At 38.5% G+C, this 15139-nt stretch overlaps 3 protein-coding genes across 5 annotated transcripts; all 3 read right to left on the bottom strand.

The window, feature by feature from the left end:
- Window positions 1-448: 448 nt before the first annotated feature.
- LOC132145880 (transmembrane gamma-carboxyglutamic acid protein 2-like) lies at window positions 449-4649 on the bottom strand. Of its 2 annotated transcripts, none has more exons than XM_059556973.1 (8): window positions 4487-4649; window positions 4189-4220; window positions 3644-3733; window positions 3127-3290; window positions 2962-2995; window positions 1033-1162; window positions 817-957; window positions 449-702 (listed from the first exon to the last, which is right to left on the bottom strand). In XM_059556973.1, exons 1-8 carry the CDS (start codon window positions 4525-4527, stop codon window positions 660-662), a joined length of 675 nt encoding a protein of 224 aa, XP_059412956.1. In that variant the 5' UTR covers window positions 4528-4649; the 3' UTR covers window positions 449-659. The 2 variants fall into 2 exon arrangements, with proteins under 2 accessions (XP_059412956.1, XP_059412957.1); XM_059556974.1 differs by lacking the exon at window positions 4487-4649 and adding an exon at window positions 4360-4476.
- Window positions 4650-5295: 646 nt separating this feature from the next.
- Window positions 5296-9637, bottom strand: LOC132145952 (ras-related protein R-Ras-like). 2 transcript variants are annotated; one of them, XM_059556979.1, is made up of 7 exons: window positions 9348-9637; window positions 8959-9052; window positions 8660-8747; window positions 8243-8345; window positions 7207-7315; window positions 6996-7114; window positions 5296-6915 (listed from the first exon to the last, which is right to left on the bottom strand). In XM_059556979.1, exons 2-7 carry the CDS (start codon window positions 9040-9042, stop codon window positions 6828-6830), a joined length of 591 nt encoding a protein of 196 aa, XP_059412962.1. In that variant the 5' UTR covers window positions 9043-9052; window positions 9348-9637; the 3' UTR covers window positions 5296-6827. The 2 variants fall into 2 exon arrangements, with proteins under 2 accessions (XP_059412962.1, XP_059412963.1); XM_059556980.1 differs by having other exon boundaries at window positions 8959-9049.
- A 1530-nt stretch (window positions 9638-11167) lies between these two features.
- On the bottom strand, window positions 11168-13902 carry LOC132145671 (dual specificity protein phosphatase 16-like). The gene is made up of 5 exons (XM_059556857.1): window positions 13779-13902; window positions 13465-13609; window positions 13108-13267; window positions 12736-12859; window positions 11168-12569 (listed from the first exon to the last, which is right to left on the bottom strand). The coding sequence occupies exons 2-5, from the start codon at window positions 13555-13557 to the stop codon at window positions 11555-11557; spliced, it is 1392 nt and encodes a 463-aa protein (XP_059412840.1). The 5' UTR covers window positions 13558-13609; window positions 13779-13902; the 3' UTR covers window positions 11168-11554.
- Between the last annotated feature and the right edge of the window lie 1237 nt (window positions 13903-15139).

Raw genomic sequence — 15139 nt, 5'->3', positions numbered from 1 at the left:
TAACCAACGCACGGGATTCAAATCGCTATTTTCAGGTATTTAGCCAAGAAGACGCCATTTTTAAGAGTGGACTAACAGGCTCACACACACAAACACATCCACACACGCCCCCCTCTGCCGACTCGCTTGTCACACTCTCACACATACGCAGTCTGTCTGGTCTGGAAGTCTCGTGCGTACTGCCGCCTTGTTACAGCACAGAGGCACCACCGAGCATGGGACGCTCTCTCTAGCATGGCCTGTGCACAGCGGTGCGCACTGAGACTGTGAAAGATCAGATCAGTGACAACAACAGCGACTAAATACTGGAATCGATTTAAGCGTCACGCGCGCTGTTGCTTCACGCAGTCGAAGTAGCAATCGAATTCAAGTTTGGCTACATTTGATTTATTTTTATTAAAAATTAAAAAAAAAAATCATTTGATAAAACGTTTTTTTTTTTAAATGAACAAATCTGATTCATGAAAATATTTACAGCATTCACACTGAAACTGTGTTCCTTGATGACAATAGAAAAAAAAATCTAAAGGATAAAATAGGGTTAACTGCTGAACATGTAGCATAAGTATAATAAATTATCTAGTGACTGAATCTGCACTATTTCACAAGTAAAACCATGTGTCACCCCCCCTCCATTTATGAAAAATATCATGTCTTTGTTATTCCTCTTCTTGAGTTTGTGGTGGCCCGGATGGACTTCCCCTGTAAAGAGCAAAGATGCATATTTTAAAACACATTTTGAACATGCAGCCAAAATAGTTTTATATTAGCCACTGCATCACTTTTGTTTACAATGTACAAACACAGAGCTCTTACCCAGAGTATGGCGGTGGAGGTGCATCATGCTGGCCGCTGTGAGCCAGAGCCTCATGGTATGAGGGGAGACCTGGAGCCCTGTTAGCCAAGGGCACAGACTCAGGTATTGGCTGCCCATCCACACCCATACTCACAGGAACACTGTGAAGATACAGAAAAAAAGTGTGATATTGCTGCATAAAGGGCATTTATATGGTAATGATGGCATCCACTTACCTGCCCCCTCTTGAATTTTTGCCTCTGTTCTTGTAGCAATAAATGCCCAACACAGTGGCTATAATCGCTGTTGTAACGATAGCCACAATGCCAGCTACCAAACCAGACACATCCACTTTGGGTGAAGACTCTGTAGGAAACAATCAGGTCATCATTATCCTCAACAAATACACATTGAAATTGTTTTCTTTTTGGATAAAATATAAAAAATACTGCGTAACATCCCAGGTCTCGGGTCAGAGAATAACATAAATAGCTAAGAATATTTGTAGTTTACATTTGCTAACGCTATGACATGAATCTTAAAAAAAAAAAAAAATAAAAACTGAAGTTGATTTCTTCTGAGTGACATGCACAAAAATAATTACTCATAACTCCAAGACCATAGCAAGGCGAGTCAAAAGATAGGTATTGTTTGATAGAAATATTTCTAGATTTTTAGGGGAAAGAAAATCTTTGCATTTGAATATTGATGAGTTGAGAAATAGGTGATAAATGTAAGAAAAATTAGTGTGGTCAAGGTCAACGTGTGCTGTATGTGACTTAAATGTTATTGTGATATCACGAAGCAATCCAAAGTTACAGCATTTGAAACCAAGGCAGCCTTTCTCCTAGCCCTTGACAGTTTTTAAATTATTTTGAATTTGAAGTAACGACTCATTCAAGTTTAGTCAAAGTTTTATTCTAGTCAATGAGAACTTTCAAATGAAACATGACCATCTGAGCTGTATGATGTCTCTGACAGAAAACATGGTACAAAAAACATTTTTTCATAAATTATTTTAGATTTTATTTTTTATTTATCCACAAATAACTCAGCACTACTTAAGAGTTGATCAAAGTGGCCACATGCATTGTAAAGGTCAGACTCCAAGCTTTCAAATGACATCTATTTTGTGTTGATCAAGGCATTGATTTTGAAAAATAAGATTATGAATTTTTTTAGGCAGCACTGGTTAGGAGTTGATCAAAATGCTTGGATACATTTGAAATTAACTTAATTTCTAAGCTTTAAAAAGACACAATTTAAAAAAAGTTATATAAAAGATAATATAGACAGAACTATTTTGTTTTTTTTTTTACATTCTGATTGCCAAGTGTTCAATGGAGCTATTATTTACACACACTAAACACGATTGTTTTGACCTTGAGCTCATTTTATTTGAGAGAATTTTCTGAAAATAATGTCATTTTCCACGACCTATGCATGTTTTTTGAAGTTATGAATGAAAATATAACCTATAGTTATCTTAATTTAATGGTTTTCATAAAGGTTAGAGAGTCAGACTCATAAACAAAAGGTTGCAGGTTCGAGTCTCGTACAGGCAAGGATTGTAGGTGGGGGGAGTGAATGTACAGCGCTCTCTCCCACCTTCAATACCACGACTGAGGTGCACTTGAGCAAGGCACTGAACCCCCACTTGTCCCCCGGCACCACAGCAAAAAATGGCTGCCCACTGCTCCGGGTGTGTGTTCACGGTGTGTGTGTTTTCACTGCTGTGTGTGTTCACTTTGGATGGGATGAATGCAGAGCACGAATTCCGAGTATGGGTCACCATACTTGGCCACGTCACTTTCACTTTAAATTGGGAGAATTTTCTAAAAATGATGATGTGCAATTTTCCATGATCTATTCATGTTTCATGAAGTAAAATAAAAGCACAAACTGAAACTAGAGTTGTTTATGCTGCTACGCCTCAAGCATGCCTGTTTGGTTTTATGTTATAGGACTATGAGCAATATCTTTGGATCTCATCGACAGATTATGGTAACTCAGGGCTCCTTTTAATTGGGAGAAAAATAATAACATTCAGTTTTCAAAATCTATGCAGGTTTCTTAAAGTTACAAATAAAAACGCAATGTAATGCATAAAGCTGTTTTAGGTCACTGGGAGGTTTTAAAGGGTAAATAAAAAAAAACAACCTTACCATGACTGTTGGCATAGTCTTTCCAAAACTTGGCCTGTTGGAAAACAAAATAAATAGTATCAAGTAACTGCGCACAAACCATCTTTTTATATTCATCTCATCACATAGTGGTTAAAACATGCTTCTGTTGTGTTCACTTTCTCTTGAATACACTCTTTTTCTTACCGTCTTTATGTCATCTTCAAACACCTCTCTGGCCTCTTCATATGAACAGATTTCCTCAATGCATTCTCTCTCTAGATTGCCAGGCACCACTAACTCAAAATCCCAACTGTTATACAACAGTTTACGGGAGAGAAACAAACCTGCTGACTTCTCATCTAGGAACACTGAGGAACACAAGAGAATATCATAATGAGAATCAGCTTCACACTACAAACACTTTTTACAGACACGAGGAACAGTACAATATGGTAATGAAAGGGCAACTAACCACAGACATATAGTTAAAAATACAAAGCATTAAAATAAATAAAACAAATGTAATTATGTTGCATTCAGAGTATGAAACCTACCAATGTTTGCAATACATCTAAAAGTCTAATGTAAATGAGGTCTAAGTCCTTGATTTGAATGAGTGCATAGGAAGGTAAACCAACCAAAAACACACCATAATACTAAATAATTACCAAAGAATTTCAAACACTGGCTATTAAAAAGTGTTTTAAAGTGTATTATTTACCATCATTTCTATTGTAGATTGCTCTCCCCCAAACAAGATGCAGCAGGGATATCAAGCTGAAACACATCGCTAGAAACCGCAGCATTGTGCCTGTTTAAAATAATATGAAAAAATATTACAAAGATTAACAGGCTATGTTTTGATGAATCCATATAGAGGAAATATACACAACTCTTAAAGAATTCGTCACAAAATAATATTGAATAATACGAAAAATACTTTTTTCTACGAAATTTTTGTCGTCCTCTATCGGTCAATTTCACTTACTCAAAAACAAATATTATTTATTTTACATTAAGAAAAAATATATAAAACCTACGTATAATATATCCGTTTAATATCTTCGTTTCAACACTGCAACTTAAATGGGCCACACTATGACAAAAAAAACGAGGGAATGACTCAATATTTTAATATTTGTAAGTAAAGTAAATAGTGCCCATTCTTTTAGAAAACAAGCTGTACCACAAAACGCACGACAGAAGGTAAAAAGGAAAGCAACATTGCGTTTAGAAGAAAAACGACATGGGTCACCGCCCTTTTACCTTGACACTCCTTTGTGCTCCGTGGAAGGACACTAAAAAAGAAAAATACTTTCAGATTTCTAGAGATTTCCTGCCTTGATGCTCTCAATTATGACTATAGTATAGAGAAACAGTTCGAATTCACGGAATTCGCGTGTTCGATGTTTTTAATCGAAATTCTTCCATATTCACCTGTTCACACATTCACAGCGACATCTTAACTCATCAGGTACGACACATACCAGTTTAACAACAAAGTTCACAGCCGCAAGCAGTTGTGGGTGTGGCAGTGGGATGTGACGGAGTTATGGTGACTTACCTGAACAAAGGTGCTTTAATCGCCCCATTACGAAAAACCATTAGTAGCTATCATTAAGTGTTGTATATAAGTGCTGCATATGATTGTTGTATATATCTGTTTAATGTTAAAAATGTCATTCATTATCTTTCATTTAAAACAAACAAACAAATTCGAAAGCTTCCGGTTTCAACTGCGACTTGATTGGATCAACCTTCCTTTTCAAAGATAGGTATGAATGGACCCCTTTCCTTATTAGTAAGAGTCGACCTGACAACAGCTTTTAATTAACCAAAGTCGGTCATATAGACGTGATATTTGTCTAATATTATCGCGTTAAAACGTGAGGAATCTCTCAGTGCGTTCACAACGTGACCATTCTCAAAACGACGCCATGCTGCTAATATTTCATAAGCAAGTAAATTCAGAATCTCGCCGTGATGTTGATTCCCTCCCAGTGACCTAAAATGATCCTTATCTCACATGTGGGAATCATTTAGCAACAATTGCATGTAATGCGAAGGGTGGTTCTCTTATCTGACTCTTATGCGCTATTAAGAGTAGAGTGTGGATTACAAATAGTGATGAATAAAATTGATATGCAGCTAAATTGTCAGTAGGGAATAATACAAAACGTTATACTTCCTTCATAACAAATAGTTTAAAATAAAATTGCATTTCTTTAATAATTAGCCTACTTCCTCATTCCTGCTTAAGCAGCCAATCTGAAGCCAAATCCGAGAACAGTTAAGTGTGAAGACTCTTATGAACACTTTTAAAATGAATCACTCACCAATAAATCAGTCACCCATAAAGTCTTACAAGAAATGGATTAAAAGACATATTTTATTTGTGTACAAAAGGATATTGTAAGATTTAGATACAAAATTGGAAGATAAATGATGTCCGATATTTCTCCAGAGCCAACAAAAACACATCTTAAATAAAAATAATAATAATTGAAATGATCAGACTTGACATGAAATTATATTGAAATGATATGAATGAGAATCATCCTGTTATCACACGGCGTAATTGTTTAACATTTCAAATTAAATAGTGCTTTGTTCTTATTTGAGGCTGACAAACCTGATCTACAACAGAATTTATCACAGTTTGAAAAAAAAAAAACCCATTGATTAAAGGCTGTAAAGTGTGTAGCAACTCCCTCTGGAGACAAGTATGTATGAAAAGCACCTAGTCTAGTTTTTCCTCATCCCAAACCAGGCCTTTCTACCTATTTACAGAGGGACTCATTCCCTTACAACACTGATTAATATCATGCTATGTTAGTAAATTCATTTGGCAATTCCTCTGTATCACTTTTTCATCACTGTCCACGGACGAAGGTGCAAAAATCACAAGCATGTCATTTACAATAGCATGTGAACCTAGAGACAGACTGCCTTATTCTGCATTTATGCACAGATAGAAGTACCTTCAAAAAGACATCGAAATGGAAACTAAAACAAAAGAACAGATCAAAATAATCCCAAAATAAAACCAGACGATTTGTCCATTTTAGTGTTAAACTACATTAGATAACTATTCACGATGACAAAGCTAGGTGCGCAAACATGTACATTATAGCCTTTGGTTTGTATGAATACTAGCATTGCAGATACTAGAACCATTGTTTCGACACTACTAAAACACTACAATTATATAAACCACATCAGATCTCAAGTCATCCCACATTGCTTCATCAGAAAGAGATTAATGAAAACAAGCTGGCTGGATATATTCTTGCCACTGATGGGAAGCAAGGTGTAGACTAGAGCAGCGATTTCAGTGCAGTCTCACTGACTCAATGGATCTCCCGAGAGAAGACGGGCGGAACAGAGCACTGGGCCAATAAAATACTGTCTGACTTATCTTTTTGAGTCAGTAATCCAAAATATGACATAAGAACCAGCAAAAAGTGTTGTCAGCACCACCTATGTTTGCTTATGTGGTTGTTTAAATGTACATTGTTGCTACTGTTCACCACCTCCTCTGTGGTGAATTATTTATTTTTTTAATCTCTTGTGTGGCACACAAACAGTCTGCGATCTCATTCTGCGGTGGAGACAAACAAATACTGTGCTTGAATCTAAAATCAAGAGCATGATTTTACAAGGCAGTAAAAAAAAAAAAAAAAGGTGGATGAAACAGGAACTCCCTCTTTCCAACAGATTCACGGTTCGCTCTTTTGATATTGCCTAGTTTCTTCTAGGAAACCAGTTCTTCCATACATACTGTAAAAGCCATTAAAACACTGAAGCATACAGTGCCACACACACACACACTCCGTGTAGACACATAAGGCACCAGGCGTGAGCGTGAGGGCTTCATTCTTCTAGGCAACAGTGCAGAGGGGCAGTCAGAGCAGGGTGCAGGGACAGCCACCACTCTTCTGCTTCCCCGCATGGTTAGCGGGGAGCGGGGGACTCTCTGTCTCCTGAAACTTCCTGAAGACAGACGGTAATGTGACTTTATCACAACGCACTACACTGTCAATCTCATAACAGCGCTTCTCTATTCCAAATACCTTATTGCTCGCACAACCTCCATGAAGGCTTCATCCACATTGTGGCGGTTCTTAGCTGACGATTCCATATAGTGGATCCGGTTTTCTCGGGCAAACGACATGGCCTCATCTTTTGAGATCTAGTTGAAAAACACATACATATGAATTGGCAGCCAGTTTAGGGTTTTTTTTAATAAAAAATTTAGTCATTTGTGTAACAGGGAAACGTTACAACTCTCTGCTGGTCAAGATCTGATTTGTTGCCAACAAGAACCATAGGAAAGTCATCTCGATCCTTCACCCGCAATATCTGAGTGTGAAATTTCTGAATTTCATCATAACTGAAACAGAGAGAAAGTGTTCATTAGAGTGACAGGATTTTGACTATGAACACAGAAAAATAATATAAAATAATACAGAGGTCACAAAATGTCATTATAATTTAACTCATCTTGGATAGTAGCCTGTAAAACTAAAATTACAATTGACAAATATTAAAAATAAATCTATTTTAGGAGTGTTATTACTGCTAACAAAAATGACATGAAATATCTCCCTGAACTGAAATAAAAATAACTTGATAATTGAAAACAACTGGTAAAAACCCAAGACTCGGAAGCTAAAACAAATGGAAAATGTAATTAAAAACAATTTAGTTCTAGTTTAAGTTCGATAACATTTTATATTCTGAAACGTGTTCATTAAACATAAAAAATGTCATTAAACATCAATAACAAAAGACTGTGCTAAGAATTTTAACAGCATTTAATATATATATATATATTTTTTTTACAATTTTACCAGTTAGCATGTTATGTCAGTCTTACAATACAAAAACAAAAATAAATAAATGTAAACAATGAAACAGAAAACTAATTAAAACTAATTAATTTCCCTGAAGAGAAAGTTATATATAAAAAAGATTCTTGACTCCGGAGGCTGAATAGATTAGATTGCGGTTTATAATGGTATAATATTTACATAGACAATCTGGACGACACTGTCCAAGTCACGTCTGTAAGAAACTTCTACATTTATACTCGCCATACAAACAGGCCTGAGTTCAGCTGTTGAGGTTCACCCGATAACATGAGAACTCATAGCGCTCTTATTCTCATCACAAACACATTCTGTGGTTTCTTTTTTAAAACACACATGGCCACATACACACACACTCTCTGTTCTCGTCACACAGAGAGGTTAGGGACTATCTATTCCCCTTCCTCTCGCACACACACAGACACAAACACACTCTGGAAAACACCTACCTGCCACTGTCATTAAGAGCAAACACCAGTAAGAAACCCTCTCCGGAGCGCATGTACTGCTCTCTCATCGCTCCAAACTCTTCTTGCCCTGCTGTGTCGAGGACTAATCAACAAGAGAACGACACAATAACACAAATGAACAAAAGGGAACATGAAAGATGAGCTCATCCACACAAACAAATAACATTTTTTGGTGCCCAAAGGCAATTCATAACTGACTGACATGCAAAGTTTGCTTTAGGCACAGCTGGCACGATGTCGTACTGACAGCAAGTCAAAACAAAACCTGGGCAGGAACCCGTAGTCAGCAATGAATCATAGTGATGCAACTCTGACCAAAATCTCCCTTCTGAGGGAACCTGTGGAGCTTCTTAACACTCATTCCTTCCTACGAAGAACACATTCGTTCCAACATACTGTCTAATCGTGTCTCCTTTCCATCCACGGTGCAGATCTTAGTGTACGAGTCTTCGATGGTTGGGTCATAGTCCGACACAAAGTATGACTGTGAAAGAAAACATTTTGGTTGTTCACCAGCTCCTCAACAAGGGCTTTAACATGAAGGAACATGCAGATGAAAACCTACTGTAGTGTGAATTTCACATAACTCTTTCAACACACCCACAGTGATACTTACACTCACAGCGCATTTGCCCAATATTACGCCATAAATACAACTTTATTTCATACAAAAAGTCCTCAAAAACAACACTTACCTGAATGAACTGAATTGTGAGGGCGCTTTTCCCCACACCTCCACCTCCCACGACCACCAGTTTATATCTTTCTTCCGTGGACATGGTCGCACTCCTGAAATGATGAAACATTAGGTTATAAAAACACGAATCCTGTCGTCTTATTCGGCTAAAACTGTTTTAAATGTGATAATGTGGCTCCGTCGAGCATAAAGATTTAAGACCGTACAAGGCCTGGCATCGATGAAAAACCTCAACAGTAGGCTACAATGTTACAGATTTTGGTCGAGTGTGTATCAATCCAATCTCCGTGGTTAAATCTGTACAGAACAATAGCATCTGCAGATTGATAACGCTAGAGAGGAAATAAAACAAAAACCGAGCTGCTCTGGGCACTGATCGCCGATTACCTTTCTTCCGCAGCCGCCTTGAGTAGCCTTCTGGTGGCAAGTTAGCGACTCGAAAGTCAGACAACTTAAGTCCACTGCAAACCCGCGAATACTCTGACAACTTTAATAGACTATATCCGCTAGATTTAGCCTACAAATTCTCCCTTTGTACACGCGTTACTACCATCTTGCTTAGGGATATACAAAGCGAATTCCAGGCTTAAAGGAATGTCCGCCCTGTGGATTTGGTAATTTCTGGACTCTCTCTAGCTTCCGATAGGTTTTTTTCATGACCAGGGGTAACTTTTTTCGTCTCTGCGTGCATCTCGTACGTACGCCTAAAGTGGGCGGGGCTTTGGCCGTTGCTTTTCTCTTCGAATGCATGATTTCGTCATCGGTGTGCCTCGGCAAGTTCTAATTGGCTGATGTGCAGAATTCGATGAACGGTTCTGCTGTTACAACGCTTGCATTTCCGCCATAGGAGGCAGGCTATATGATAAATATGTAATTCGAGCGTAGCCTTTCCCATATTTGGCCAAGGGCCTGGTTTGCCTGCGTTACAGTAGACGTTCAAATTGAGCGTTAATTCAGCATTCATTGGTCATTTTTCTTTTTATTCAATTGGTGGTTTTATTGAGCTTATAAATAAGATTAAAAAATAAAGTGCAAAACAAAAATAATAACATATGTAATAAAATATTTTGTGGTCAAAAACTACGACATATGAATTGAGGTCCTTCCTAGTATACTTTAACATTTGCATAAGTTCTTCCTGTATGATCTTTTGTGACACTATGGCGATTCCTTGTGTAATAATAACAAAATACTATTAATATTAATAATAATATTAGCAATTATAACACTAATAAAACCCTGATGTTTAGAATAGATAATCGATGTCGATGCTGGATCACTTGGCTTGTATTAAACGGAAACCTCCCAGGATGTGACTAACTGCATGTGCAGAAAAATGTTTTTAGAGACACCCACCAGATGTCTGCCTTTCCAACATTTCTAAGGAATCCTTACTCCTCTTTGTTGTGACTAAGCCAAGGGGAGTACATTTATGTAGAAGGTTGCAATAAATTCCAGCAAGTAAAAAAAATTAAATAATGTAATGTATCACTGTATGTACATTTATTCTAATGGTTTTCTTAAAGAAATGGTTCACCCACAAATGAAAAGCTGAGGCCTTCCAAGATGTAGATGAGTTGGTTTCTTCATCAGAACAGATTTGGACAAACTTAATATTATATCATTTGCTCACCAGTGGATCCTTCGCAGTGAATGGGTGCCATCAGAACGAGAGTCCAAACTGATAAAAACATCACAATAATCCACACCACTCCAGTCCATTAACGAATGTTTTATGAGGTCAAAAGCTGCATGATTGCAATAAATTAATTTACAGCTACTGCTCTGGCTGAAATAAGAGACCGCTAACCATGGTATCAGCTAAATGAGGAGAAAAATATGCACAGATGAAGCACTAAAAAAACCGCAGGTTTTCACTTCAAAAGATGTTAAACGATTCACTGGAGTCCTGTGGATTGCTTGAAGACCCATTCACTGCAAAAGATCCATTGGCAAGCAAGTGATGTAATGCTAAATTTGTCCAAATCTATTTTACTGAAGAAACAAACTCATCTACATCTAGGATGGCCAGAGAGTAAATTTTCAGCAAGTTTTTATTTTTATGTGAGCTATTCCTTTAAGAGGGAACAGAACCATTGCCCTATTGATCAACTGACATTCAAATTCACATTTCATTACACAAGTCACCAAATAGTTGATGCTGAAATGAAAATAAAATTACAATTAAATAAGACTATGAGACAGAATAAAATAATTGTCTTTATTGAACACTGTTTTCAAAGCAAGCTATATTGTTAAAATTCCACCTGCAAAATACCCCATTATAAATAACAATTATCAGTATATTTCAATAAGTAAAGTCACAGACAGGCTGTGCATCAAAATAGAACGAATCACACTTTTTCTTGCAGACGTTCAGTCATTTATTCACATATCAGATGACGTGAGTCTGTCAAATAGTCTTGGAGGAACATGCGATTTCATTAAATAAATAAGTTAATTCACACTCTCATATATATGCTTTTTCATCCACAGTATTGTCAACTTCATTTAAGTTCCTTCAGATCAACAGTGTACAGTCCTTGTTTACACCTGTATCTTTAAATAGCGCAGTTCATTCAACCAGTCTCTCTTCAACATCTGTACGGCAAAGCAGCCTGTCCCAGTTTAACACGTGGGCCAAGTATGACCCCAAGCAGCATGCGTTCGCCCCAGTCCAGTATTTTGTTGACTGTAAGACTGACTGGAGACAAGGGGCTCTGGTCTCCAACCATACCCTCCACTGCTTCGACACCACCAATAACCTCCTTCCCGAAAAGCTGTGGGGAGGTTATGACACCACGTGGTCCCTGGGTCTGCCTCTGTGATCTTCTGCTTGAATGGCTCACTTGGTTTGTTTTTTGTTGCTCCATATTTGCTCTGGGGGTTCTGGGGTCCTGACTGATAAACCCGTTTGCCTCCGTTGGCTCGGTTCTGGATTCTGATGGCTCCATCTGGACTCTGCCGAGGTCATCTAACGCCCCCGTCTGGTCAACCGTGGAACTGCTCTGCCTCAGATCATAGCTGTTCTCTGATGACCCCTTCCTGTGAGTCTGAGGAACTGCACTCACTGGTGTTAAGGAAAGAGTAAGGCTTTTTCGTTTCTCCGCTAGAGACGGAATCTGAAGGTTAGTAGGTTTAGGTAGGTTGGATTTTGGTGCATCCTGTTGTGTCTTAGATGTGACATTGACTGCTCTATGTAAGTCTATGGGATTGGTTCGAAGAGTGAGTGCTCCGAGCTTGTCTGAAAGAGATAAGGTAAACTCTGGATTCATCACCTCACAGCATTGGCCTCGGCTCTGAATAGTTTCCATTTGGTTGTTCTTGTTCTCACAGTGCCCGTTTTCTTCAGAATCCTCAGTGCATCCATTAATAATACAGTTGTTGTCCATGTTGTTGTGAAGGTTTAGGTTAGTTAACAGTGCCACGTTGGAACTGCTGTTGTTTTTTTCATTGGTGGGCTGTAGGCAGTTATCCAAAGGTTTGACTGACTGTTGAGCATTAAGGTTTGTGTTATTTTTCTTCAAAGAAAGCGTTCCCTGAAAGAGCTGCAGCTGCCCCAAGAAGTTAAAGTTGGGTGAAATTGTAGGTCTACGTTCTTTCACAAACCTAAAGAAATGTACAATAAAAAATAAAAAACACGAATGGCCCAATGATCCAAAAAAAGAAAAAAAAAGAAATTTAAACTAAACATTCTCACGTTTACATTCTTTTATTTATTTATTTACACAGAAAATCGCGGTAGAAGTAAAACAAAACAACGTGTGCACATTACCTGTATGCATGATCCAGATCCATTTTCAGTCTATACATGACATAGGCCACAGCTAGTGCTGGAGACCGAGAGATTCCTGCAGCACAGTGGACCAGGACTGAGCAGCCACATGACATGGCCCCATCTGAAACAGTTCATTTGTTTTATTACAAATATTATACATGCAATGACACCTATAACACAAATTTTTCTACCAGATCCATAAAAATAATGATCCGTTTTAAACTAGCATCATATGTTTTTTTGCACAGACAAAACAAATCAACTTCCATAGTCACAGCTCTGTGCATCGATGCTAGATGTATTAATGATGTAATGCAGTTGGGATGCAAATGCAGGCTGATGTAAGCAGTGGGGTTCTGGGTCCCTCACCGATGAAGTGCAACGCCTGAGGGATCCAATGAAGCAGGTCATCCCGCAGGGAGTCGTCTATTGGGATACGGAGGTACTGGGACTGGGGTAGAAATGAAGGCTGTGGGCAGCATCGGCTCACATTTAATACGTATGAGATGCCTCGGTCGGACAAAGCATCCTGTGGGTACGAATAGCGGGTGAGAGGTGAGAAAACAACTTCTGTGTTCTGCAAAACACTGACGAGAACAAACTAGCCTACTGTAGCAAATACATATGCGAATAAACTATCTTATGTAGCAAATGTCATTGTAATATGGTTTATGGAGGATTATGCAGTCTTTAGCACGAGGAATCATTAGAGAATTGTAAATATACCTGCGTTACGTCAGTCTCTGCACCAAGGTAGAGATGCGGCAGAATACGAGACAGCGCTGGCCGCTCGGACTGACTGTCCCTGCAGTAGACCATCTCTTGACTTTTAAAGAAATAGCTCTTCTAAATATTTCTATAAACCGAGATCCTATGGAGAGAAAAATACACAGACAATTAACGCCTAAATCTATGACGCAATAAACACACACATACAGATGCCAAACTGTATCCCTAAAGTTTTCACGAATTGCATTTAACAATTGTAATATACAAGTTCGGCTTCTACACAACAAATTAAAAGCTGGTAACGTACTCACCAGTTTAGTCCGTTATGGATCAGCAGAGTGTGCAGGAAATCTAAAACGTTTGAAAAAGTCCAACGAAGCTGCTGCATGAAGGTTGTAAACAGCACAAACAAGAGCAAGCATGTGTCGCGTGAAGTCTCTGTTTGATTAGAAACAGCCCGTTGATCTCTCGCTCTTCTCGGTAGCTGTGCTCCCGTGCTCCTCTCCGCTCTGTCTGCGCCTCTAACATTATTTGTTGTTGTATGTCTATACCTGCGCGAGGGAAGAAAAAGATGAGGTCATCCAGTTTCCGGAAGCTAAGAATAGTACATTTCTATGTGATGTCATTTCCAGCCAATCGGCGCGCAGGGCTTCTCTGTGCTCTTTGACGCGCGCGCGAGCACGTTCTGTTTGTTCGCTATCATCATCAGTTTGCCCTGAAGACCTGGGCATCTTTATTGTGATGAATCGTTTTACTCTCTGTAACCTTTCAGACTGGAACACGCCGCTTAAATGTGCAAATCGAGTGTGTAATCCGTCAAACTAGACTCTTCTGTCCTAGTAGAGGTTGTTGTAGGCCAACTCGTGTGCAAAGTCCTATGCGAGCAGTGCTTCTCTTGTAAACAAAATACATCATTCAGAACGCTTAGTTTACTGGTCCACATTTACCTATTGATATCATGTTTATACTATATTAAATAACTACGTCACACTATATTTCTGTTTCAATGATGTCATGTGTTTTCATCTGACTATATATATATATATATACAGGTCCTTCTCAAAAAATTAGCATATTGTGATAAAGTTCATTATTTTCCATAATGTAATGATAAAAAATAAACGTTCATATATTTTAGATTCATTGCACACCAACTGAAATATTTCAGGTCTTTTATTGTTTTAATACTGATGATTTTGGCATACAGCTCATGAAAACCCAAAATTCCTGTCTCAAACAATTAGCATATCATGAAAAGGTTCTCTAAACAAGCTATTAACCTAATCATCTGAATCAATTAACTCTAAACACCTGCAAAAGATTCCTGAGGCTTTTAAAAACTCCCAGCCTGGTTCATTACTCAAAACCGCAATCATGGGTAAGACTGCTGACCAGACTGCTGACCAGAAGGCCATCATTGACACCCTCAAGCGAGAGGGTAAGACACAGAAAGAAATTTCTGAACGAACAGGCTGTTCCCAGAGTGCTGTATCAAGGCACTTCAGTGGGAAGTCTGTGGGAAGGAAAAAGTGTGGCAAAAAACGCTGCACAACGAGAAGAGGTGACCGGACCCTGAGGAAGATTGTGGAGAAGGACCGATTCCAGACCTTGGAGGACCTGCGGAAGCAGTGGACTGAGTCTGGAGTAGAAACATCCAGAGCCACCGTGCACA

Source organism: Carassius carassius, chromosome 1 (assembly GCF_963082965.1).
Source record: "Carassius carassius chromosome 1, fCarCar2.1, whole genome shotgun sequence".
NCBI lineage: Eukaryota > Metazoa > Chordata > Actinopteri > Cypriniformes > Cyprinidae > Carassius > Carassius carassius.
The sequence above is the reverse complement of the archived record's forward strand: the minus strand, read 5'-3'. Positions and strand labels throughout refer to the sequence as shown.